This window comes from Ascaphus truei, unplaced genomic scaffold, assembly GCF_040206685.1.
Source record: "Ascaphus truei isolate aAscTru1 unplaced genomic scaffold, aAscTru1.hap1 HAP1_SCAFFOLD_358, whole genome shotgun sequence".
NCBI classification, from domain to species: Eukaryota; Metazoa; Chordata; class Amphibia; order Anura; family Ascaphidae; genus Ascaphus; species Ascaphus truei.
Genome location: NW_027456596.1, coordinates 234,341 through 235,884, shown reverse-complemented (window position 1 = coordinate 235,884; position 1,544 = coordinate 234,341). Strand labels below are relative to the sequence as shown.

General features: G+C 46.2%; 1 protein-coding gene across 2 annotated transcripts in view; it reads right to left on the bottom strand.

Moving 5' to 3' along the window:
• LOC142483699 (C-signal-like) overlaps positions 1-227 on the bottom strand; it is a 55,488-nt gene extending 55,261 nt beyond the window's left edge. Inside the window, exon 1 of one of the 2 annotated variants that reach the window (XM_075583722.1) lies at positions 2-227. In XM_075583722.1, the coding sequence (XP_075439837.1) occupies positions 2-146 (145 nt within the window). In that variant the 5' untranslated portion in view covers positions 147-227. The remainder of the gene's footprint in view (position 1) is intronic. The other variant, XM_075583721.1, reaches the window with a different exon arrangement.
• Between the last annotated feature and the right edge of the window lie 1,317 nt (positions 228-1,544).

Sequence of the window (1,544 nt, the reverse complement as noted above, 5' to 3'; positions counted from 1 at the left end):
TCTCCCCGAAGCCCGTCGGGGTCTCTGCAGGTCGCAAAGATCCATTTTGGGGGCTGGGGCTTGCTTAGGAATTTCTTCACCAGCTCCAGCCCGATCCCACGGTTGGATCCAGTCACCAGGACATTGCGGATCGCCAGGCCAGACATTGTGCGTGTCCCCAGAGCTGCCAGGCACTGGGTACATGCACAGTCAGGAGTGTGAGCAGGCAAGGTCCAGCCCTTCCCCTCCCACAGCCCGGCCCGGCCCGGCCCTTCCCCTCCCACAGCCCGGCCCTTCCCCTCCCACAGCCCGGCCCGGCCCTTCCCCTCCCACAGCCCGGCCCTTCCCCTCCCACAGCCCGGCCCTTCCCCTCCCACAGCCCGGCCCGGCCCTTCCCCTCCCACAGCCCGGCCCGGTCCTTCCCCTCCCACAGCCCGGCCCGGTCCTTCCCCTCCCACAGTCCGGCCCTTCCCCTCCCACAGTCCGGCCCGGTCCCCTCCTACTTTAAAGGGACAGCCTCACCTGGGACTGCATCCAATAGCTAACAATCGTAAGGCTGCGATTATACACAAAAACGCTGTGGTGTCGCCCGTAGCGACACCGCGCGGCGCAAAAATATGTTTTATAACTACGTGAAAACTGGCTATACCAAACGCGACTGTCTCCCGCTTACTACTGCAGCTACTGTGCAGCACTAACACCACATTATACCGTATCCGGGCACAGACTAACTGGATTGCATATGTATGCATGAACTCATATATATCACCAAATTGGTTGCTAAGTAGCACTTTTTGTAGGAGATTATCTGACTGGATCCTACTCTGTCACAGGGTATCATTTAACCCCAGTGGTTCAACCAATGTATACAGGCTGTTACATGATATACTTAGTGTATGTACTCTTCTTACTGTTACATGATATACTTAGTGTATGTACACTTCTTACTGTTACATGATATACTTAGTGTATGTACACTTCTTACTGTTACATGATATACTTAGTGTATGTACTCTTCTTACTGTTACATGATATACTTAGTGTATGTACACTTCTTACTGTTACATGATATACTTAGTGTATGTACACTTCTTACTGTTACATGATATACTTAGTGTATGTACACTTCTTACTGTTACATGATATACTTAGTGTATGTACACTTCTTACTGTTACATGATATACTTAGTGTATGTACTCTTCTTACTGTTACATGATATACTTAGTGTATGCACACTTCTTACTGTTACATGATATACTTAGTGTATGTACACTTCTTACTGTTACATGATATACTTAGTGTATGCACACTTCTTACTGTTACATGATATACTTAGTGTATGTACACTTCTTACTGTTACATGATATACTTAGTGTATGTACACTTCTTACTGTTACATGATATACTTAGTGTATGCACACTTCTTACTGTTACATGATATACTTAGTGTATGTACACTTCTTACTGTTACATGATATACTTAGTGTATGTACACTTCTTACTGTTACATGATATACTTAGTGTATGTACACTTCTTACTGTTACATGATATACTTAGTGTATG